General features: G+C 45.2%; 1 protein-coding gene and 1 long non-coding RNA gene across 2 annotated transcripts in view; one reads left to right on the top strand and one right to left on the bottom strand.

Moving 5' to 3' along the window:
- ACMSD (aminocarboxymuconate semialdehyde decarboxylase) overlaps nt 1-23,902 on the top strand; it is a 67,656-nt gene that overhangs the window by 29,091 nt on the left and 14,663 nt on the right. Inside the window, exons 3-6 of the mRNA XM_068245936.1 lie at nt 6,092-6,188; nt 8,191-8,240; nt 12,445-12,681; nt 19,292-19,385. Of these exons, the coding sequence (XP_068102037.1) occupies nt 6,092-6,188; nt 8,191-8,240; nt 12,445-12,681; nt 19,292-19,385 (478 nt within the window). The remainder of the gene's footprint in view (nt 1-6,091; nt 6,189-8,190; nt 8,241-12,444; nt 12,682-19,291; nt 19,386-23,902) is intronic.
- Nucleotides 5,695-23,902, bottom strand: part of LOC137525112 (uncharacterized) — a 52,720-nt gene continuing 34,512 nt past the window's right edge. Inside the window, exon 2 of the long non-coding RNA XR_011022866.1 lies at nt 5,695-6,155. This is a non-coding gene — a long non-coding RNA (uncharacterized lncRNA). The remainder of the gene's footprint in view (nt 6,156-23,902) is intronic.

The following is a 23,902-nucleotide window of genomic DNA, read 5'->3' as shown; positions in this document are numbered from 1 at the left end:
ACTTATGGTGCCCATACATGGTACAATTTTTTTTTTCCGATTAGATAATTTTGTTTAATCAGTTACAGCGAATATAAAGATTTTTCCAACATGTCCGATCGGATTTTTATTGAAAAAAAACGGGATAATCATTTGTTTTTCTTGATAGAAAAAAAAAAAGATTATTTTTGACTTTCACTCACTTTGTTAGTTTTAGTCGAATTAACAGGAAAATTGTACGTTTTTATTGTACCATGTATGGGCACCATTTGGCCTCTTTCCCACTACGCACTTGCAGGACAGATCAGCCTCCCATTTGCCGGCCACTGAGTCCCTTTTAGCTCCAATTCCTTGCAGCAGTCACCGTTATACACGGGGGCTCGGCATCTGCCAGGTCTGCCAGTCAAATGGTATGGTTTAACTTCTTGCCGACTGCTCCATGCCGATTGACCTGATAGGCTGATAGAGGGAGGGAGGGTATTAAAAATAAAAGAAAAATAGGCATTTTTATTTAAAAAAAAAAAAAAGAAAAAGAAAGAAAGAAAAAAGAAAAATATTTGTAAAAAAAAAAAAAAAAAAACAACATTGGGGGAGAGATCAGACCCAACCAGCAGAGAGCTCTCTTGGTGGAGAGAAAGAAAGGGTGGGGGGGCTTGGGGGGAAATCTCTGGTGTGCCGAGTTGTGCGACCCTGCAGTGAGGCCTTAAAGGTGCAGTGGCCAAATGTATGAAAAATGGCCTGGTCTTTAGGGGGGTTTAACACCGAGGTCCTCAAGTGGTTAAAAGGAAAGAAACATGGCAGCCTCCATATCCATCTTACTTCAGGTTCCTTTTAATGATCAGTTTAGATGGACGGTCTGCCCCTGTCGTTTAGCGCCCGGATCCACTGCCATCCGCATTCAAATAAATAGAAGCGTTCATCTCAATACATTTACCGTCGGCTGCGCGAGTGTTCTTGTCGGTTGCATTTTTCAGGATGCTGTATTTAGCTTTTAGGGTCAGTTGCATTCGATGTTCTGTATTTCCAAAGGGGCTCAAAATGCAACACAATGACGGAACTGCGGGAACCGATGCCAAATGCTTTCCTGTTCCATAGGCATTTAAATGAGAGGCTGGCCGCAAGCCATATGAACTGGTCCTAACTCTGCTCCCTATGTCCTCTGTGAACTCAGCACAATACCACTACTGTATCTACCCAACCTCAATCTCAGTATCTACATTCTAGTGAGTGAGAATTGTGCAGCAATCATGGGAAACTGCGGAATGCAGAATGTTTGTGATCAACAGAAATGGCAAATGCTCCACAATCGCTGCAGTGCAAGGATTTCCATAGGATTGCTTGTGAAGTAAGTGACCAACAAAGTGCGAAATGTGGGCTGAAAGGTGTGACTGGGGCCTTACTCTGCTAGAGTACCATGGCCTATGCAGCAATACAAAACAGAATTTGTCCTTCTTATTTTGGTCCTTTTTAAGACCCTTGCAGACTCCAAGAAGTTCTGCTTCACCATGAGCTTGCTGGGCAATCTGGCAATCTGTACCTATGGAGCAAAGTCAACAGCTAAACAGCACCACCTAATGGCCATTTACATTCTGTGCACTGCTAACATAACTTCCCAGAAGTAAAGTATGACAATAGCACATGCATTCAGTCTCCGACTGCATCATTTAATAAACCATTGCTCTTGCCCCATAAACAAGGCCGCATTTATTTATTTTTTTGTCCCCTTAGGCCAAGTATGTTGTGGCAACTCTTTTATGTGCTGCTGCAGTGCCCCTCCCATTCCATGTGCAGACTCCTTTTCCATATGTATATCAATCATCTATGTACAGCAGCTCTTCTCTTTCATAAACAGCTCCCTTGGGCATCAGCTTCCCTTTTCCATGTGTTGATCCCCATTTTCAGCCTCCTCTTTCATATGTAGCAACCCTTCTTTCATGTCCAGATGCGCCATTGGTCTGCAGCTGTTTGTGGCCTTTCCAGAAATCTGGCCCTGTCCATAAATCAATCAATAACATAGCACAGCACATGTGTTACATGACCTGCAAAGGTAATAGGTTTGGCTTTGACTGCTGCGCACAGAGTAACATTGTTTCATCCATAGTAATGTTTTTTTTCATCCAAAGTAAAAATGTTCCATGCATACAATAATACAATACAATACAATAACATTTGTAAAGCGCTTTTCTCCCATAGGACTCAAAGCGCATAGTTGTGTCTCAGATTAATACAGGGTTTCAGGCTGGGTTGTGTTACAGAGGAGATAGTCAGATGTTCATGAATGCCAGACTGAAAAGGTAGGTTTTCAGTTTAGACTTAAATGTTTCCAGGGATGGGGCTGTCCTGATTGGGTGTGGCAGGGAGTTCCAAAGTGTAGGGGCAGCATGACAAAAGGCTCTGTCTCCAAAGGTTTTGAGGTGGACTCTGGGGGTGACCAAGGTGTTACGTCCTTTTGATCTAAGATTGTGGGGGGTGTGATGTAGTTGCAACAAGTCCTTCAGGTATCCAGGGCCCAGATTGTGCAAGGATTTAAATGTCAGTAAGCCAATCTTAAACAGAATTCTCCATTTTATCGGTAGCCAGTGGAGTGAGCTCAGGGTTGGTGTTATGTGGCAATGGCGGGGTTGGCTCGTTAACAGCCTTGCGGCGGCATTCTGTACTAATTGCAGGCGGCGTAAGTCTTTCTTATGCAGGCCTGTGTAGAGGACGTTGCAGTAGTCTAACCTTGATGTGACGAAGGCATGAACTAGGGTTGGAAGATCCTCTGAAGGAATTAGGTGTTTAATCTTTGCAATATTCCTTAGGTGAAAGAAGGAATGTTTCACAACAGCTGAGATTTGATTCCTGAAGCTTAATTTCCCATCAATCAGTACTCCCAGGCTGCGCACACAGTCTGAGTTGTTCAGGTCTGAGCTCCCTATCCTTAGCGGTGTTGGTTGAGACTGGAGCTGCTTTGCTGTTGAGCCCTGGTCCTCGATAACAAGAACCTCTGTTTTGTCAGCATTAAGTTTTAGCCAATTATTATTCATCCACTCCTGAAGCTCAGCTAAGCATGCGTTTATTTGTGGAGTAGGGTCTGTGACGTCAGGTTTGAATGACAAATATAGCTGGGTGTCATCAGCATAGCAATGATATGTCAGGCCATGTTTTTGTATGATTTCTCCAAGTGGCAGCATGTATATGGTGAACAGTAAAGGGGATAATATTGCGCCCTGAGGTACACCGTATTTTAGTGGTACAGGGTTGGAGAGGAAGGGCCCTAAGGCTACCCTTTGTGTTCTGCCAGCCAGGAAGGAGTTGAACCACCGGAGAACAATGCCATCTATGCCACAGTACTCTTGTAGCCTGTTGAGTAAGATTTCATGATCGACTGTGTCAAAAGCCGCTGAGAGGTCGAGCAAAATCAGGATGGAACATTGACCCTTGTCTCTTGCAATGAGCAGATCATTGCAAATCTGGGTGAGGGCTGTTTCACAGCTGTGATATTTCCTGAAACCAGATTGAAGAGGGTCAATGATGTTGTTTCTGGAGAGCCTGGCTTCAAGTTGGAGGTAGACAGCCTTTTCAATAACTTTTCCCAGAAAGGGGAGGTTTGAGACAGGTCTGTAGCTGTTTAGAGCATCTGGGTCTAAGGATGGTTTCTTGAGTAGAGGCCTGACGATTGCTTCTTTCAGAGTAGAGGGAAACCACCCTTCTTGTAAGGAGCCGTTGACTATTTTGTGGAATGCCGGTGTAAATAGTTCAGGGCATTTCAACATGAACTTAGTGGGGCCAGGGTCCAGATCGCAGGTAGTCTGGCGAAGGTTTGAGAGGATATCCAAGATGTCTTTTTCAGTGATTACCTTAAAATCAGACCATGGTGGTAGGCTATTTTTGCACCTGTTATATGGCTCTGCATGGGTTTCTGGGGCTGTGAATTGAATGGCAGATCGTATGGAGGAGACTTTGTCTGAGAAGAAGTGGGCAAATTTCTCGCACAGTTCCTGTGAAGGTCTGATGCTGGATTTCCTGCAAGATGGATTGCAGAGACTGTCAACCGTGCGGAAGAGTTGGGCAGGTCTGTTGGCTGCATATGGATAACGTTGATTTATCCATAGTAACAATGTTTCATCCATAGTAACAATGTTTCATCCATAGTACCATTGTTTCATCCCTAGTAACAATGTTTCATCTATAGTAACACTGTTTCATCCATAGTAACGTTGTTTCATCCATGGTAACAATGTTATATCCATAGTAACATTGCTTCATCCATAGTAATGTTGTTTCATCCATAGTACCATTGTTTCATCCCTAGTAACAATGTTTCATCTATAGTAACACTGTTTCATCCATAGTAACGTTGTTTCATCCACGGTAACAATGTTATATACATAGTAACATTGTTTCATCCAAAGTAAAAATGTTTCATCCATAGTAACGTTGATTCATCCATAGTAACAATGTTTCATCCATAGTACTATTGTGTCATCCCTAGTAACAATGTTTCATCTATAGTAACACTGTTTCATCCATAGTAACGTTGTTTCATCCACGGTAACAATGTTATATCCATAGTAACATTGTTTCATCCAGAGTACCGTTGTTTCATCCATGTGAACGTTGTTTCATCCATGTGAACGTCGTTTCATCCATAGTAACATTGTTTCATCAATACCATGTTTCCCCAAAAATAAGACATTATTGTCTTATATTAACTTTTGCTCCAAAAGATGTTCTAGGGCTTATTTTCAAAAATGTCTTATTTTGGGGGAAACAATGGTAGTTTTCCTATACCAAATGTATATACTGCATGTCATGCTGAAATACAAGCAGCAAACACAGAGCTTGTGGCAAGAAATTGATTCTGGTGTTTACGTGGGTAAGGGTACGTACAGACATACGATAACGATCGTTCGTTCTGAACGACGAACGATGTTAAAGGAGGTATCGGCCGATGATCGTTTGAAGAAAGGCTACTTTGAACGTCGTTCGTATACGAACGATCTTGGAACGAGCGTTGCGTGCGCAACATGATGTATAAACTGATTTCAAACACAAGTGTCAAAAAGAACTGTTTGAGCATGTGCAAAGCTTTGAGAACGAACGATCAACGACCGATCGTTGTACAGACATTACTTTTTGAACGATGGTCGTTGGAAAAGATCTGGCAGAATGGATCGTTCTTTACCAACGACATATCTCGTTGGTCGGTCGTTTTAATGATCGTTTGTGCACTTTTTACGAACGATCGTCGGGCAATGCCGTCGGTAACGATCGTTTCAAACGACTATAGTCGCATGTCTGTACGCACCCTAAGAGTCTATGGCCCATATGCAATTCACTTTTTCACCTGAGTTATCTCCTAGGAGATGATTTTCATCTTCTTTTTAAACTAACTTTTCAGCATTTTACAATTGAAAAAGTACCCAAAAGGTGGTTGAGAAAATGCTATAACATTAATTTTTAGTATTTTTTGCTTTCTGGTGGCTTAGAAAGCATTTTATGAAAATATAACTTAGGAGAAAACTCAGGAGAAAAAGTGAATTGCATATGGACCTATTTCTTGCAGAGAACTCTCAGTCAGGCTCCCCAGAGCTACCATAGGATAAGCTGGGAAGAGGTGAAGAGCTGCTGCTGCTTATCACTTTACAACAGATCAGGAGGGCTGCCTCCAGCAAAAACACAAATTGCAAGACACACATATACAGGACTGAAGAACTCACATTATGCTGCTGCTTTCCTGTATCCAGGCTTTGTATTGAGCGTGACCTGCTGGTGTCATGTGGGCTGCTGCTGCTAGGGCTTACATTCAGGGGATGTCTTATATTTCAAGCATGCTAGGAATTCCTGGTAGGGCTTATTCTCAGGGAATGTCTTACTTTAGGGCATATGTGTCGAACTCCAGGCCTGGAGGGCCAGATCCATGCCAGTGCTTAGGATGGACTGAGAAAGAAAGGAATGTGTTCTACCTGATAGACCACACCTTTCCTGATTCAGACCCATCCATTCTTTTGAGCTGTATCAAAAATATCTGCTTTAGGGGAAACACAGTAGTAACGTTGTTTCATCCATGTGAACGTTGTTTCATCCAGAGTAACGTTGTTCAACTATATTATCTCTTCCAATTCTTTAGGATGAGGCAAAAATGCTGAAGGACGGTAACGTTTTCCGAGTGGTGCAGCCCAACTGCTGGAATCCTGAAGTGAGATTAAAAGAAATGAATCAGACAGGTAATTGAAGTCCTTGCCAATATGTAGCTGCTTCAACCGTAGTATAATGTTAATTCTGGGGCATGATAGAAAAAAAAACGGAGAGCCTCTGAGGAATGTACGCTGTATAAACTGAAACATAAATTGTACTACTTAAAGGGAACCAGAGACGCAGCACCCTTGTGTATTTTACCATGTATATCAGTGGGAACATTAGAGAAAACACTTACCCTGCTCTCTGTTTCATCCTCACTGCTAAAAGTGTCTGTTATCAGCAATCATAAGAATCCCAGACTGAGCATTCAATCTGGCTTTGCTGGGAATGATTATTGCTGAGTCATTATAGCAGAGCCACAAGGGGGCAGGCTTGGGCTTGAAAAGACACCAGAGAAGACAGACTCAGCTATAATCTTTCCGTAGCAAAGCTAGACTGAGTGCTCAGTCAGGGATTCTTATCAGAGGTGATAACAGTCAGATTAAACAGAGAACAATGAAACAAAGAGCAGATTAGGTGTTTACTGTCATGTTCCCACTGATTTATAAGGTAAAATACAAGAGGGTGCTTCATCTCTGGTTCTCTTTAAGTTGGCCACACATATTACAAATACATAATCCCCCCAAAAAACTTTTGATTTTTCTGTACAACTGCTTGTTTTCATCGAATAGCAGTAAAACCGAACAGAAAAATTGTAACGTGTGTGGCCAGCTTTGAAAAAGGTGTATTACTAAGGGAAACCAGCCATATACACTGATGGAGACCTCATCCCGTCTCCACTTGGGATCTGCAGATCTCCAGTGATGGTCGCTCACTGCTGCAGGAAAAAGGACCTTCCCAAAAAACTGAATGCCTTTAGAAGCACCCTAAAAATAATAGCGATTAAAGCAAATAATTATACCTAAAAAGGAGAAGTGCAACTAAACACTTACTTCCTGAGGGATCAATATTTATAAACAGGCTTTATTTCAGCCATAAACAACAATGCATTTCGTGAGGCAACTCCCGCTTCATCAGGGTAATCAGTGGCAAAATGAGATAGCAGCACATGTTTGAGGCACCTCTGTCTAGTCATCTGGCTGACTCAATCATTGGAAGTAGGAGAGTCACTTATAAGGCCATCATTCTGTCCCCAAGGGGCATAGAGGAAGCGGAAGCAGCAATGAAACATGCTGTCAAGTGATTTAACCCTTTAGTAGCCAATTTATTTAGAGGCTTGCACGTGCTTCAGCAACAGTATAATAACCTTTAAAGAAAAAACATTTCTTTGTTACAGCTGATTCAAATCCTGCAATAAATATTCAGTGTGTCTACTTCCTGCTTTCATGGAAGCAGACATATTGTTAACATCCTGTATTTACCAATTAGCTTCTCTGCCATGACAGTAAGCTGACACAGCTGAGAGATTGAATTACAACTTGTGATTAGTCACAGATGAGGGGGGGGGGATTAGACAGGCTAAACTTTATAAATACATACAGGGTGCATTTCTCTATGTTTTCATTCTGTCCTATGCAAGAGTTCCACATAAAGAGATTGATACACTATAACAAATAGCATGCCTTATCAGAGTTAACATGTCTTATGAGAGTTAACATGTCTTATGAGAGTTAATGTGCCTTATTAGAGTAGCATAGCGAGCGCTACGAACTTATGCCTGCTAATTGGCAAAGACGATGCGCTCTACTCATCCTGCCCTGAGCCTCTGTGGGTCCAATCACTTTAAAGCACATTATCCCCGCACTTTGATTGGCCTAACAGGCTGCCTATCAAGTTTCCTGTCAAGTGACAGGCAGCCTATTGGGCCAATCAAAGTGCGGGGATAATGTCCTTCAAAGTAATTGGACCCGCAGGGGCTCAGGGCAGGATGAGTGGAGCTCTCGTCATTGCCAATTAGCAGGCATAAGTTCGTAGCGCTCGCTATGCTACTCTGATAAGACATTTTAACGCTGATAAGGCATGTCAACTCTGATAAGGCACGCTATTTGTTATAGTGAATCAACCCCAATTTACTTTATCTTGTTTCAGGAGTGGATGTACAAGTGCTCTCCACGGTGCCAGTGATGTTCAGTTATTGGGTATGTACCATTACATTTGTGTATTATTATTCTTTTTTCTATACAGTGGAGGACCACTCCAGCGAAAAAAGTAAGCAGATAAAATATGACAGAACCGACAGGTTTTGGACTAGTCCATCTCCTTATGGGGAATTCCTGGGTTTTCCTTTGTTTTCAAAAGAATTTCCTGAATGGCAGTTTAACTGCCGAAATAGTAAGATATCAGCCAGCCTCCCTACTCACTTGCACACTATTTTGTCAGTTAGACTTTGAAAATTGCTTTCAGGAAATACCTTTGAAAACAAAGAAACCCCCATGAGGTGATGGACAAGTCCAAAACCTGTTGGTTCTGTCAGATTTTAACTGCTAACTTTTTTTGCTGGAGTGGTCCTTTAACTGACCTACAGTGGAGCTCTCACAATCTAAATACAAACCGCCACAACAACACATTGTAGGGTCAGAACAATCAGTCAGTGATTGTTCTATATCAATCGCTTAGAAGCACACACAGGTAAAGCGGGTAACATTAAGTCTCATTGAAGGGTCACTATTGTGTAAGGAATTAGGTCATTTGGAAATAACAAAACAAAAAGTATGGGGTAGAAGTATTTAAAGAGACTCTGTAACAAAATTTTCATCCTTATTTCTTCTATCCTATAAGTTCCTATACCTGTTCTAATGTGGTCTGGCTTACTGCAGCCTTTCCTAGTTGCACAGTGGCTGTATTATCTCTGTTATATGATCTAATCTTCTTTCCTCTGGCTTTGTCGGGCTCAGGCACTCAGGCTGGAATGTGCTGCTCTGCTTGTGATAGGGAGAAGCTATACACACCCTCTCTAGGCCCCCTGCAGTCTCTGTGTGAGTCACACACTGAGCTACTCTCAGCCTATCACATGCTGTTAGCAGCCATGTCTTGTTTGTAAACACTGCCTAAAACTGGCAATTCCAAGCCAGGATTGCAGCAGGGAGTGGCAGAAACAGCACAGAGTGGCCCAGGAGAACATAATGAATAGAATGGTATGCTTTTTATTGTAAGAATTTTAGAGTACAGATTCTCTTCAAAAATGACAAAAAAAATAAGCAGAGCCATCACATTACTCACATAATCTCCAAGCATCCCGTCGGTGGTGTATTTAGCGACGGAGATGCAGAGCAGCCCACTCACTTGTGTGGGCCAACAAAATCACATGCTGTTCTTGACTATAATTTCTCTCCCTGCAAAGATGTTACTGATGCCACTTTCTAGTGCTCCCTCGCGTTGCAGCTGAAGTTCTTCTACCTAGCTACACTGCTCTTACAGCAAATCACCCCTCTGCACGTCAACCTGCCTCATTGCGCACAGTAACACCACACACACGTGCCTCCTGGCAGCCACTTGCTCTATGTGGCCATCCTTTGGCTTGGGAGCCAGAGGTGACAGTATATAGCGTGCGGCTGCCAGGAGGAAGAGAAGATCAGAAACAGTGCTGGAGCAGGCAAATGCTGACTGCTCTGCTAATGTGCAAGGAGGAAGCAAGGAGGGCCCCCATAGGCCCCAAGCTCCTTACTACGACTGTAGGAACTATTAATATGCCAATGGCTCTTCCTAACAGAAACACAGCACAAGGTACAACAAAGTACTTCTGAAAATCCAATTAAACTCCACGGACCCACGGTGCACAGTGTTTATAGCACCAGGATATTCCCTATACTGAATCATTCAGAGCAGATTGTAAGCAAGGGAAAAACAATCTATATATATAATAGAGTAAGTGCCTCAACCTTCAAGCAAGAAGAAGAAGTAGCGCCCTGCCCCCAGGGCCGGTCCAAGCAAGAAGAAGAAGTAGCGCCCTGCCCCCAGGGCCGGTCCAAGCAAGAAGAAGAAGTAGCGCCCTTCCCCCAGGGCCGGTCCAAGCAAGAAGAAGAAGTAGCGCCCTTCCCCCAGGGCCGGTCCAAGCAAGAAGAAGGGGCTGGTCCAAGCAAGAAGAAGTAGTGTCATATCAAACCAAGGGCAAAGAGGGATCATTTGCATATTCAGTAGCAGTGCATTGTGGGTAACCACAAATGTTCACTTATAGCTGAATTATTGCAGATTTGCTTCTGTTTTAAGAAGGAAAATTACACCAAGCTTTGCTTTTTTTTAGTAGGAGGGCTTTTTGGTCTCTTTTATCCTCATATACATTCTTAGTAGTTTGGGTCACCCTGAGCTGCTTGGTTCCTCTGTTGTACTGGTCCAAGCCCTATCTCATACAGCCTTGTCAATTCCTGCTATGTACTGATGAGGACCAATCGTCTGAAATAGGCTATCACATGTGGGTTTGATATGACTGTGTAAAACTTAAAGCTATAGACTTGCTTGACTTACCAAGGGTGAAAAGGAATAATTTACATATTTCTTAGCAGTGTATTGTGGGTAATCACAAATGTTCACTTATAGCTGAATTATTGCAGATTTTCTTCTGCTTTAAGGAAGCAAATTACACCAAGCTTTGATTTTTTTTTAGTAGAAGGTCTTTTTGGTCCCTTTTACCCACCTATACATTCCGACTGGTTTGGGTCACCCTGAGCTGCTTGGTTACTCTGTTGTACTGGTCTAAGCCCTATCTCATACAGCCTTATCAATCCCTGCCATGCACTGATGAGGACCAAAAGCCCGAAACAGGCTGTCTCATGTGGGTTTGATATGGCTGTGTAAAATTTAAAGCTATAGGCTTGCTATACACCAGCGGCTCTGGATGCTTGCTCGGCTTACTAAGGGTAAAAAGGAATTATTTGCATATTTAGTAGCAGTGCATTGTGGGTAACCACAAATGTTTACTTGTAGCTGAATTATTGCATATTTCCTTCTGTGTTAGGAAGGCAAATTACACCAAGCGTTGCTTTTTTTTTTTAGTAGGAGGTCTTTTTGGTCCCTTTTACCCACCTATACATTCCTAGTAGTTTGGGTCACCTTGAGCTGCTTGGTTACTCTGTTGTACTGGTCCCAGCCCTATTTCATACAGCCGTATCAATCCCTGCCATGTACAGAAGAGGACCAAAAGCCTGAAACAGGCTGTCTACATGTGGGTTTGATATGACTGTGTAAAATTTAAAGCTATATGCTTGCTTGGCTTACCAAGGGGGAAAAGGGGTAATTTGCATATTTAGTAGCAGTGCATTGTGGGTAACCACAAATGTTCTCTTGTAGCTGAATTATTGCAGATTTCCTTCTGTTTTAAAAAGGCATATTTCATCAATACAGTGTGTGGCATTGCAGGAAGTGACGACAGTGGAACGCACGATGGAACACAGAAGAGGTGAGTCATCCCTGCCCGCTGCCTCTTACTAATAGTGGCGGCTGCTACTGTGCTTTAGCAGGAGGGGGAGCACACATGGGGGACCCAGGTGAGGGGGGGGGGGGTCCTGCTGAGCTTAAGCTGGAGGGGGAGTGCACATGGGGGACCCAGTTGAGGGGGGTCCAACCCCCCTCCCCGCCGCTGTGCCCAATACCATCTTCCTGCCCTCTACCCTCTTATGCGGCGTATGCTACGCAGCGGGCCTGCTAGTATATTAAAAAAAAGGAATTGCAGTCCTATAACTAGATGGATACTTTTACTTAAAGTGGACCTGAAATCTTGCACAGGAAAACACAGAGAAATGTACCCTGTATCAGTTTAACCTGTGTAATTCCCCCTCATCATTGAATAATCACCAGTGTAATTTGACCTTTCAGCTGTGTCACCTGGCAGCCTCGGCAGGGCAGCTAATTTGTAAACACGGATGTTAACCCTATGTCTGCTTCCATGAAAGCAAGAAATAGACACACTGCAGATTTATTACAGGATTTGTAGCAGCTGTAACAAATAAATTCAGTTCAGTTCAGGTCCTCTTTAACACATCATGTTGTTCTCCTTGAAGCCATTGGCTGTTCCTGTGCCCCCCTATGTGGTCAGTGCACTGATTGGCTGTTCCTGTACCCCCCCCCCCCCCTATGTGGTCAGTGCAATGATTGGCTGTTCCTGTGCCCCCCCTTCCCCCTATGTGGTCAGTGCACTGATTGGCTGTTCCTGTACCCCCCCCCCCCTATGTGGTCAGTGCAATGATTGGCTGTTCCTGTGCCCCCCCTTCCCCCTATGTGGTCAGTGCACTGATTGGCTGTTCCTGTACCCCCCCCCCCCCCCTTCCCCCTATGTGGTCAGTGCAATGGTTGGCTGTTCCTGTGTCCCCCTATGTAGTCAGTGTAATTTTGTGATATGTTTTGGTACAGGCCAAGCCCCAGGACACGCTGGACCTGTCGCGCTTCCTCAATGATGACTTAGCGGCGGTGACCCGAAAATATCCCAAGAGGTTCATAGGCCTGGGAACACTCCCCATGCAGAGCCCCGAGCTGGCCGTGCAGGAGATGCACCGCTGTGTCAGTGATCTGGGCTTCCCCGGAGTACAGATTGGATCTCATATCAACCAATGGGATCTGAACTCGCCCGAACTGTACCCCATCTATGACGTAAGTAGAGCCTGGCTGACCACACATGTTCCAATCTCACATTCAATTAAAAGATTGCTGACATCCAAAATCAAACATGACGAGTTAGTTTACTATGCAAAACGGAAGGAGCAATCGTCAAACAGAGTCCATTGCCAAGCGAGGAAAATTATTTAAAATGAACACATGACGTAGCTGCAAATTAATATTACATACTAACCTCGCCGTCAGTTCCTCTCCGAGGCTCACCATTTTCTTCTTACGGTGATCCCTTCCAGTTCTGACAATATTTTGTCACAACTGAAATATACCAGTTGCTGTCAGTTACCGGTATATATCAGCAATCTGGCCCAGTGATTTCTTAAGATGTCTGAGACAGTTCTGCATATATTTCTAAAAAACTACCAATATTTTGTCTCAGAGGGCCAGATTTATCAAAGCATTACAGGCAGTTTTTTCTTCTTAACCACTTGAGGACCCACCCTTTACACCCACTTAAGGACCAGCGCAGTTTTAGCTGATCTGTGCTGGGTGGGCTGTGCAGCCCCCAGCACAGATCAGGGTGCAGGCAGAGCGACCAGATCGCCCCCCTTTTTTCCCCACTAGGGGGCTAATGTGCTGGGGGGGGTCTGATCGCTCCTGCCTGCCTGGGTGTTGCGGGGGGGGGGCACCTCAAAGCCCCCCTCCGTGGCGAAATTCCCCCCCTCCCTCTCCTCCCCCTCCCTTCCCCGGAGATCCGAGGCTGCACAAGAACGGATCTTATACACAAAAACTTTTGCGCTTAGGATGTCCCTATTGCATGCGTGGTTCGCGTTTCAATATTGCTGTATCAACAATAGCAAACAAATTTACGTAAAAAAGTTCGCGCTCACAAGAACGGATCTGTCCTGTGCAGCCTCTAACAGGCTCCTGCCTGTCATGTGACAGCGATCCCCGGCCGCTGATTGGCCGGGGATCGCTGATCTGGTACAACGCTGCTACTGTTAGCAGCGTTGTACGAATGTAAGCAAAGCGGATTATTTCCGCTTGTGTTTACATTTAGCCTGCGAGCCACGATTGGCGGCCCGCAGGCTATTCACGGAGCCCCCCGCCGTGAATTGACAGGAAGCAGCCGCTCGCGCGAGCGGCTGCTTCCTGATTAATTAGCCTGCAGCCGGCGACGCAGAATTGCGTCGCTGTTCCTGCAGCTGCCACTTTGCCGACGCGCGGTATGAGTGCGCGGTCGGCAAGTGGTTAAAGAGACACTGAAGCGAAAAAAAATTATGATATTATGATTTGTATGTGTAGTACAGCTAAGAAATAAAACATTAAGATCAGATACATCAGTCTAATTGTTTCCAGTACAGGAAGAGTTAAGAAACTCCAGTTGTTATCTCTATGCAAAAAAGCCATTAAGCTCTACGACTTTCAAAGTCGTGGAGAGAGCTGTTATCTGACTTTTATTATCTCAACTGTTTTCTTTTTCTCTGTCAGAGGAGAGGTCATTAGTTCCCAGACTGCTCTGAAAGAATCATTTTGAATGCTGAGTGTTGTGTAATCTGCACATATTAGAAAATGATGCAATGTTAGAAAAAACACCATATACCTGAAAATAAAAATATGAGAATATTTTCTTTGCTGCTAATCTTCTAGTAATTATTCCTAGTACACACCCAATTCATTATATCATATTTTTTTTCGTTTCAGTGTCTCTTTAACCTATTTTGGTTCCTGGACGTAGTTTCTACGTCCAGGAACCATGCGCGCTACCGCGCGCTCCCGTGGCCGATCGCGCGCGTGCACACGCACTCCCGGCCGCGGATTCGGTAGCCAGGGAATCAATGTATCGGGCTACGGTGCCCGATCATTGATTCCTCTCCCCCGCTGAAAAAGCAACAGCTTCTCTCAGAAGCTGCGCCTTTTCTGGCCGTTCCCTTCCCGATGCGTCACTGTAAGCGTATGTTACACTTAGAGTGACGTCATGTAATCTTGTGGCCAAAAAGTAATACTACACCTGTAAAAAAAAAAATTTAAAATTAACACACATTTACATTATAAATCTATTGTTCACTTCCCACCCTCCCAAAACTACCCAAATAAAATGTTTACAATAAAAAAAAAAAACCATTACAATAAAAAAAAACATGTAAATATTTACCTAAGGGTCTAAACTTTTTAAATATCAATGTAAAGATGAAATATTTCTATATTTTTTTTATTTTAAACTTGTAAATAGTGATAGATGCAAAACGGAAAAAATGCACCTTTATTTCCAAATAAAATATTGTCGCCATACATTGTGATAGGGACATAATTTTAACAGTGTTATAACCGGGACATATAGGCAAATACAATACGTGAGTTTTAATTATGGAGGAATGTATTATTTTAAAACTATAATGGCTGAAAACTGGGAAATAATGAATTTTTTTCCGTTTTTTCTTATTCTTCCTGTTAAAATGCATTTACAGTAAAGTGGCTCTTAGCAAAATGTACCCCCCAAAGAAAGCCTAATTGGTGGCGGAAAAAACAAGATATAGATCAGTGCATTGTGATAAGTAGTGATAAAGTTATAGGCTAATGAATGGGAGGTGAACATTTCTCACGTGAAAACGACGGAACCTGAATGGGTTAAACTGTTCTAACCAGCAGGGAAACTGTTCTGCATTATAATAAGAAAACTCTTAAATCCTAATTAAGGGCTGGAACCCACAGGAGCGCTTTTGGCAGCGTTTTGGCAGCGCTGCGATACGCTAGCACTTTGCCAAAACGCTGGGCTAATGGTAATGGATGGGGCAACTTCCACAGGAGCGTTTGCGTTTCCCAGAAACGCAAACGCAGGACCTGCAGCATTTTGGGAGCGTTAGCGCTTCAATGTAAAGTATTGAAACGCTAGCGGAAACGCTCAGCAAAACCTAAACTGAACGGTTTTGCTAGCGTTTTGCGGTTCAGCACACTGTAACAAAATGAAAAATAATTCACAGGACCAATCAGGATAAAAACGCGAAACGCAAAACGCTACGCAACCGCTGAGCAAAAAAATACAATGTTGCAAAACGCAACCGAAAACGCGCATTAATCCGCTTGCAAACCGCTCAGACAAAACGCTAGCGGTAGCGTTTCGTGTTTGCTGATTTCAGTGGGTTCCAGGCCTAATAGCGGCACTTTAGCGTGAATTTCTCGAAATGCATTAAACTTCCATTCCTAAACTGCCACAGATTAAGAAGTGCTTAATAGCAGATTGTGCAGTGCAGGCTAGATGTGATTTGTGAAGTCCCCTCTCCCCTGCTGAATCCTGTGAATCTGTTCTGTGCTTAAAGAGACTGTAACAAAAAAAAAGTGCCCCTGGGGGGTTATTACCTTGAGAGGGGGGAGCCTCTGGATTTCATACATTTGAAATCGGCGCCGGTAGACTTGGGCGCAGGATACAGCGGTATATAGCTGATCCTGCTTCTGCACAAGTCTGGGCCGTATTAATTACTATACCCCCTCCAGACCGCCATGGATAGTGGGGGAATGATATAATTTGGCTTCCAGCGATTGCTGGAGGGCGAATTATTGTGTTTTTTAAGCAACCTCGGCTCCGTCTTCTGACGGCGCCGACGTTACTCACTGAGCGCTGCTCGGTTGTGATTCCCTTTTTGTAGTCTATGGTGGGGCCGGCTGCGCCTGAATCTAGCAGCGCCGAAAAGCACTGCTCCATCTGGATCCTATCAAGGCTTCCCCCATTCCTCTGTGATCTCACTTGGCCCCTCCGAAAGCACAGCCGACAATGTGTTGTGGCACAGTAGCGCCTACAATATTTACCTTCCTGGGCTCCAGCGCAGTAGAGCGGACCCGACTGGGATCAGCTATTTCCGTCTGATCTCGAGCTGAGAGCCACTAGTACGCCTGAGCTGGGAAGGTAAATATTTACATTCCCGCCGTTCAGAGGGGCCCAACGAGACCACTGTGGGACGGAGGACAGGGGAAGCCTCATAGGATCCAGAGGCTTCCCTGTCCCGAGGTAAGTACCCCCAGGAGCACTTTTTAATGTTACAAGTTCTCTTTAACACTTCCAGTGCTGGGCATTGATGCAATGCAGCAGATATACTGGTTACCTCAACAGCAATTTCCCTCACACGCTGCACTGTCTGAGAAATCTTCCTAAGGGCTTCTTCACACTATGAGCGTTTGCGTATTTTTTTAAGCGCTGGCGATTTTAGAAATCGCCCTAAAAGCGCTTGTGCAATGATTCTCTATGAGAGCGTTCACATGAGCGGTTTGATTGCGTTCCGCTTCCAAAAGCGCTGCCTGTACCATTTTCTGAGCGCTTCGTACAGCGATTTCCCGAGCGCTTTTATCAATAAATACATTATACTTATTCATTTCCAGGTGAAAGAGTTCACTCCCTGACGCTCTGCGAAGGCGCTTAGAAAATCGCTTACACAAACTCGTTCAACGCTCAGAAAACGCCAGGAATCATTTGAAAAAATCACGCACAAAAGCGCTCAGCGCCTGTGATTTATAATGTGGACATAGCCTTACTCCTCCCATTTAAGAACAGTTTTAGAAGGAATCTGCACTATCTAGTGTATGTCTGAGGGCTCGTTTCCACTATCGCGAATCCGCATGCGTCCAATGCATGCGGATTCGCACATGTAATGTAAGTGGATGGGCCTGTTTCCACTCTTGCGTTGGGGATGTGCGTTTTTTCAAGCGGTGAAAAAACGCACAAAAGAGCCAACGAATTCGCCTGCGAGTGGAATGCAGGCGAATCGCACACAACGTATTTAATAGTAAAAACGCATGCGTTTTTTACATGCGTTTTTACCCGCGATTTCGCGTGCGATTTCGCTCCTTTTACGGGCCCGTTCAGACTACAAAATGCGGACCGCAACGCATGCGGACCGCAACGCGTACGAACGTACGCATGTCCGCGTTCGTATGCGTTGCGTGGCTGATCCCATCACTGAAAAGTGAATGGGACAGCCGCGCGTTTTTGTAAAATCTGCGTGCAGCATGCGTTCCCGGACCGCACAGGTCCGGAACGCATGCTGTGTGAACATCAGACATTGCACTCTATGTAATGTCTGATGTCGTGCGTTTTGGCCACCTGCACGCGTTTCCAAAACGCGGCTGGAAACGCGTGCAGTGTGAACGGGCCCTTAATGTTATTTTGCCCTGGCAGTGTCATGGTTAATTTCGCATGGCACCCTGCCATGCGAAATCGCACGCGAAATCGCGGGTAAAAACGCATGCGGAAACGCATCCGCATGCGTTTTTACAAGCGTCGGAATGCTTAGAAATCGCGTCGCAACAGTGGAAACGAGCCCTGAGACCGTTTTGCACAAATTTCTAAAAAAAATAGCAATATTTTGTCTCGGACATTTTTGATAAATATCCCCCAATGAAACAGGTTACACTTCCTGCGATGCACTGGAAGTGGCAAAGGCAGACATAGGGCCATGTATACAGGGGCCTCATGTCCTCTAGGGCCCATGCAGCTTCACCACAGTTTGGGTCTAATTCCTAATTATCTTCCCTCCCTTCTAATTATCTTCTTCTTTTTTTGGGGTGGGGTCAGGGGCGTAGCAATGGGGGGTGCAGAGGTAGCCACTGCATCAGGGCCCTTGGTCCAGAGGGGCCCCGAAGGGTCCTCCCTCAACTACAGTATTAGCTCTCTATTGGTCCTGTGCTGGTAATAATCACTTCTATAGATACTTTGAATAATAGTGATCACTAACAAAGTGCTCCCCATCCCCTTCTTGCACCTCTGACACTGTAGTTGCCATTGGCAGGTTTTGGTGCGCCGTATCAATTGTTATGTATAGAGTGCTTGGGGGGCGCCATTGTAAAACTTGCATCGGGGCCCATAGTTTATTAGCTACGCCACTGGGTGGGGTGCCTCTGGTTTTCCTGTCAGGGCAATCTGTCACAAGTCATAAAGTGAGGCCTCTTTTCCACTAACTGTTTACAGGCAGTGAAATGCCTCTCAAACTCTCACAATTGCTTGCTGCTGCCTGGTAACTACTTGCTGCTGCCTGGTAACTACTTGCTGCTGCCTGGTAACTGCTCACTGCTGCCTGGCAACTGCTTGCTGAGCACACAGCTCAACAGTTAGTGGAAAAGAGGCCTCAGTGTTAAGGTATGATGCGCAAGTCACACCGCACCAAGCGTAAACGGATCCTAAGGCCTCTTTTCCACAAACTGTTTACAGGCAGTGAAATGCCTCTCAGACTCTCACAACTGTTTGCTGCTGCCTGGTAACTGCTTGCTGCTGCCTGGTAACTGCTCCCTGATTGGTAACTGCTTGCTGCTGCCTGGTAACTGCTTGCTGCTGCCTGGTAACTGCTTGCTGCTGCCTGGTAACTGCTTGCTGCTGCCTGGTAACTGCTTGCTGCTGCCTGGTAACTGCTTGCTGCTGCCTGGTAACTGCTTGCTGCTGCCTGGTAACTGCTTGCTGCTGCCTGGTAACTGCTTGCTGCTGCCTGGTAACTGCTCGCTGCTGCCTGGCAACTGCTTGCTGAGCACACAGCTCAACAGTTCGTGGAAAAGAGGCCTTAGAGGTAATGCAACAACAATCCACATATTGCACCTGCAAAGCTCAGCCCTAGATGAGCACAGCTGCTGAGAATGATGCAATAACTTATTTGTTGTCATGTTATTACAGGCAGCTGAAAAATTAAACTGCTCGCTATTTGTGCACCCCTGGGACATGCCGATGGATGGCAGGATGAAAAAATACTGGCTGCCCTGGCTGGTGGGTTAGTATTTGTAATTATATGAGCTGTTGGGTTGTGGGGTTAACCATTAACTGACTTTATATTACAAGGATTATGGTAAAATTCACACAATTGTGTCTGCTGGGTGCAGCGCAGCCCAGGAGAGATGCTGAGCAGGAGAATGGGTTAAAAAGAACCCGAGGCATGAGACCTGTGGAAGCTGCCATATTTATTTCCTTTTAAAGAGACACTGAAGAAAAAAAAATTTGATATAATGATTTGTACAGCTAAGAAATAAAACATTAGGAGCAGAGACATAAGTCTAATATTGTTTCCAGTACAGGAAGAGTTAAGAAACTCCAGTTATCTATGCAAAAGAGCCACTGAGCTCCACGACTTTTAAAGTGGCAGAGAGCTCTGTCTTCTGAAGCTTATCTCAAGTGTCTGTCACTGTATTGTTTTTTATTCTGGAGAGGACAGTTCAAATGTTCACTGGCCTGCTCTGTAAAATCATTTAGACTGCTGAGTAGTGTGTTAACTGCAAATATTAGAGAATGATGCAATGTTATTAAAAAAAAACCTATATAACTGAAAATAAAAATATGAGAATATTTTTTTTGCTACTAATGTTCTAGTAATTATACGTACTACACAAACAATTCATTATATCATAATTTTTTTTCGCTTTAGTGTCTCTTTAACAATACCAGTTGCCTGGCAGTGCTGCTGATCTTCCTGCTCAGTAGGGTCTAAATCACACACCTGAAACAAGTATGCAGCTAATCTAGTCAGATTTGTCATAGACATCTGATCTGCTGCATGCTTGTACCAAAAATCCATTCCTGCAAATTGCAGTGATAGTCTATGAGATCTGCAGATCATCATACACACATGATTTAACTGACATTCATCTGCAGATCAGATTCACCAGGATGGATTTTCAGATCTGCAGATGATTGCTTGATCTGCAGATGAATGTCAGTTAAATCATGTGTGTATGATGATCTGCAGATCTCATAGACTATCATTGCAATTTGCAGGAATGGATTTTTGGCAGGAACAGATCTTTTGCAGCTACAGATCTTTTGTGTCTGTACAGCATCTTTGTGTGCAGCATCTTGCAAAGATTTTTTTCTGATGTGGAGTTCAGCTCCATAGAAAAGACTGTATAGAGTATGGCTCTCATACTACATGAAGGGTGGTAAGATTGGTCTGTGATCTTTCATTTTCAAAATACTATAGTCTGATGTGTGTATGAGCCTTTAGTATTAGAAGCAGAGGATCAGCAGGTCAACCAGGTAACTGGCATTGCTTAAAAGGAAATAAACATGTCAGCTTCCATATAACTCTCACCTCGGATTTGACATGCGTAGCTGCTCAGACCTTAATCAATGTAAACCCTTCTGCCTGCACAGCCAATACACCACCCACAACTTAACCCCTTCTGTAATGGCATGTAAACCCTTCTGCAGACTGCACAGCCAATAAATAACCAGTACTTAAAGGATACCCGAAGTGACATAATGAGATAAACATGTGTACGTACAGTGCCTAGCACACAAATAACTATGCTGTTCCTTTTTTTTTTCTTTCTCTGCCTGAAATAGTTAAATATCAGGTATGTAAGTGGCTGACTCAGTTCTGACTCAGACAGGAAGTGACTACAGTGTGACCCTCACTGATTAGAAATTCTAAGTATAAAACAGTTTCCTAGCAGAAAATGGCTTCTGAGAGTAAGACAGAGATAAAAAGGGGAATTTCTTATCAGTGAAGTCACACTGTAGTTACTTCCTGTCTGAGTCAGGACTGAGTCAGCTACTTGCATACCTGATATTCAACTCTTTCAGGCAGAGAAAGAAAAAAAAGGAACACAGCATAGTTATTTGTGTGCTAGGCACTGTACATACCCATGTCTATCTCATCATGTCACTTCGGGTATCCTTTAAGTACTGGTTATTTATTGGCTGTGCAGTCTGCAGAAGGGTTTACATGCCATTACAGAAGGGGTTAAGTTGTGGGTGGTGTATTAGCTGTGCAGGCAGAAGGGTTTACATTGATTAAGGTCTGAGCAGCTACGCAGGTAGAGAAATGGATTAAGGTGTGAGAGGGTATACAGGCAGAGAGAGAGAGGCAAGGGCATAACAATAGGGGATGCAACCCCTGCACCCGCGGGGGGCCCAGGGCCCCTCTAGGACCCGCACATGCCCTTTTTGGGGGGCAGGAGGGGTTGCACCATGAGGGGAGAGCGTTGCCGCACATCGGTGGGGAGGGGGGATGCCCCCCTCACTTCAGGTTCTCCCCTCTGCGCTTCCCTTCTGCAATTATTGGTGGCAGCTGCAGGCTGAACACATACCTCCATCGCGTTGGAGGTCCGATCTGTAAGTGCTTCATGTTACTTCCTGTGCAAACAGGAAGTAGCATGAAGCTCTTAGAGATCGGAGATCTCCGGCGCGATGGAGGTATGTGTTCAGCCTGCAGCTGCCCCCAATAATTGCAGGAGGGGAGCGCAGAGGGGAGAGCCCGAGGTGAGGAAGGGGGGGAGTGTCTCCCCTCCCCACCAATGTGTGGCCACGCTCTCCCCTCATGTTGCAAAAAGGGCCCGTGCAGGCCTGGGGGGGGAGGGGGGTGGATGGGATTTTTTTTTTGCAGGGGGGGCCCGGGGAATTCTAGTTACGCCTGTGGAGAGAGGTATTTAGGTCTGGGTGACTGTGCAGGAAGAGAGGGATCAAAGAGACTCCGTTACAAAAAAAAAATTTCCCTCTGGGAGATACTTACCTGCGGAGGGGTCCCAATGTGGTTTCCCGGTCCTCTGTAGCCTGGGGGATCCTGCACTGGCTCTCCTGAAACCCAATCGACATTGCCAGACAATTACTGCGCATGCGCAGCAATATTTACCTACCGCCATCCTGCACAGGCACAGTAGTGGCTCTTCATTCGGGCTAAGGCAGAAATAGCTGAGCCCAATCGATCCGCTCTACTGTGCGATCCAGCGCGGGCGCAGTAGCGGCTCTTCGTTCTGGCTAAGGTGGAAATAGCTGAGCCAGATCTTATATGCTCTACTGCACAGGCGCAAGTCCTTTGCGCCTGTGCAGTAGAGCATATACTATCTGGTTTAGCTATTTCCGCCTTAGCCAGAACGAAGAGCCGCTACTGCGCCCGCGCTGGATCGTGGTAGGTAGATATTTACCTTGCCGCTCTTCGGGGGGTCGAGGGGCTGGATTACCGGGATGGAGAAGGATGGGGGAAGCCTTGTTAAGATCCAGAGGCTTTCCCCTCCCAAGGTAAGTATCCCCCAGAGGGGTTGTTGTTTTTTTTTGTTACAAGTTTTCTTTAAGGAGTGAGTGGCTATGCAGGCAGATTGGGCCAATCCGCTGTGCTCAGGGCCAGATTTATACTTTTTGCACCCCTAGGACAAATATGTTTTGACTCCCCTTCCATGTACAGCAGCCCCTCCCATTCCATATGCCGCCCGCCCCCTCTTCCATGTGTATCATCCATGTACAGCAGCCCCTCCCATACCATATGCCGCCCGCCCCCTCTTCCATGTGTATCATCCATGTACTGCAACCCCTCCCATTCCATGTGCCGCCCGCCCCCTCTTCCATGTGTATCATCCATGTACTGCAACCCCTCCCATTCTATGTGCAGCCCCCTCTTCCATGTGTAACATCCATGCACAGCAGCGCCCCTCTCATTCCATGTGCAGCCCCCTCTTCCATGTGTAACATCCATGCACAGCAGCCCCCTCCCATTCCATGTGCAACCCCCTCTTCCATGTATATCATCCATGTACAGCATCCCCTCCCATTCCATGTGCAGCCCCCTCTTCCATGTGCATCATCCATGTACAGCAGCCCCCTCTTCCATGTGTATTATCCATGTACAGCAGCCCCTCCCATTCCATGTGCAGCCCCCTCTTCCATGTGTATCATCCATGTACAGCAGCCCCTCCCATTCCATGTGCAGCCCCCTCTTCCATGTGTATTATCCATGTACAGCAGCCCCTCCCATTCCATGTGCAGCCCCCTCTTCCATGTGTATTATCCATGTACAGCAGCCCCCCCCTCACATTCCATGTGCAGCCCCCTCTTCCATGTGTATCCTCCATGTACAGCAGCCCCTCCCATTCCATGTGCCACCCCCTCTTCTATGTGTATCATCCATGTACAGCAGCTCCCTCCCACTCCATATGCAGCCCCCTCTTCCATGTGTATCATCCATGTACAGCAGCCCCTCTCATTCCATGTGCAGCCCCCTCTTCCATGTGCATCATCCATATACAGCAGCCCCTCCCATTCCATGTGCAGCCCCCTCTTCCATGTGTATCATCCATGTACAACAGCCCCCTCCCATTACATGTGCAGCCCCCTCTTCCATGCCCCAGATAAGTATAAATGATTTGCTCCCTTCATCTCGGGTACACGTTAAAGAAAACCTGTAATAAAAAAAAAATCCCTCTGGGGATACTTACCTCGGGAGGGGGAAGCCACTGGATCCCAGCAAGGCTTCCTCCGCCCTCCTCCGTTCCTCTGTTCAATTGCACGGGTCCCCCGAACAGC

This window comes from Hyperolius riggenbachi, chromosome 7 (genome assembly GCF_040937935.1).
Source record: "Hyperolius riggenbachi isolate aHypRig1 chromosome 7, aHypRig1.pri, whole genome shotgun sequence".
Taxonomy (NCBI): domain Eukaryota; kingdom Metazoa; phylum Chordata; class Amphibia; order Anura; family Hyperoliidae; genus Hyperolius; species Hyperolius riggenbachi.
This window is presented reverse-complemented; position numbering and strand designations above follow the sequence as displayed.